The sequence below is a fragment of the Hydra vulgaris genome, chromosome 13, assembly GCF_038396675.1.
Source record: "Hydra vulgaris chromosome 13, alternate assembly HydraT2T_AEP".
NCBI lineage: Eukaryota > Metazoa > Cnidaria > Hydrozoa > Anthoathecata > Hydridae > Hydra > Hydra vulgaris.
In genome coordinates, this window is record NC_088932.1 from 57326763 (window position 1) to 57327500 (window position 738).

The 738-nt window shown below is 35.0% G+C and overlaps 1 protein-coding gene across 1 annotated transcript in view; it reads right to left on the reverse strand.

Moving 5' to 3' along the window:
• Nucleotides 1-348: 348 nt before the first annotated feature.
• LOC136090372 (uncharacterized) overlaps nucleotides 349-738 on the reverse strand; it is a 1790-nt gene continuing 1400 nt past the window's right edge. Inside the window, exon 2 of the mRNA XM_065816966.1 lies at nucleotides 349-738. This exon is cut by the window's right edge and continues 874 nt beyond it. Coding sequence (XP_065673038.1) covers nucleotides 349-738 — 390 coding nt within the window.

The following is a 738-nucleotide window of genomic DNA, read 5'->3' on the forward strand; positions in this document are numbered from 1 at the left end:
TCAAGGTACCATAAATGTGAATCCATTGAAACCATTGTGGCATCAATTCCATTTAAAATTGTTTCAGAATTCTGAACATATTGTTCTACGTAACCTCTATATTTTGTCATTTGCCAATAGGCTTTTAGATCTTGGTAAGGCGCAGCGTAAGGTAAAGAGGTTTTTAAAAACCAGACGGTATAAAAGATTGAGATAAACTCAGCAGTAGACTGCACTTCGTTTTTTTGATCGTCTGTCAATTCATAAGACAGTTGCAAACTCAATATCCGAATCTTGAGATAATAAATAGCTTTGGACATAAAACGTGCATGAGACACGCACCCTGGAGCTTGAATTTTAAAATCTCTTTCAGGGCATAAGTACATTAGGGTTAGTTTCAATAACTCCTTGTAGTCTCTTGGGAAAAGTGTTTTTTTTTAGAGCAATCTCGCAATATTTTACAGCATCGAGTTTATGGATTTCTAAGAAAGTGGTAGCAATAGATTGAGTGTCATATTTTACAAACTTTGAAGAGTCAATGCTACTTTTAATGTCATTCCAGTTTAATTGGAACCGTTTAAACATTAGGTTTTCTGGAGATTTAGTTTTTCCACTGCACTGTCTTTCACAGAAGTGTTTTAGATGTAACTCATAAACATGCCTCCTGCAAGCCAGCTCTAGTAGAATTGAGTTTTGTTTATGACTAAACCTGACATTTGTACCAGAAAGTCTTCCTGTATTTGTAGCTGTTGTATCAAA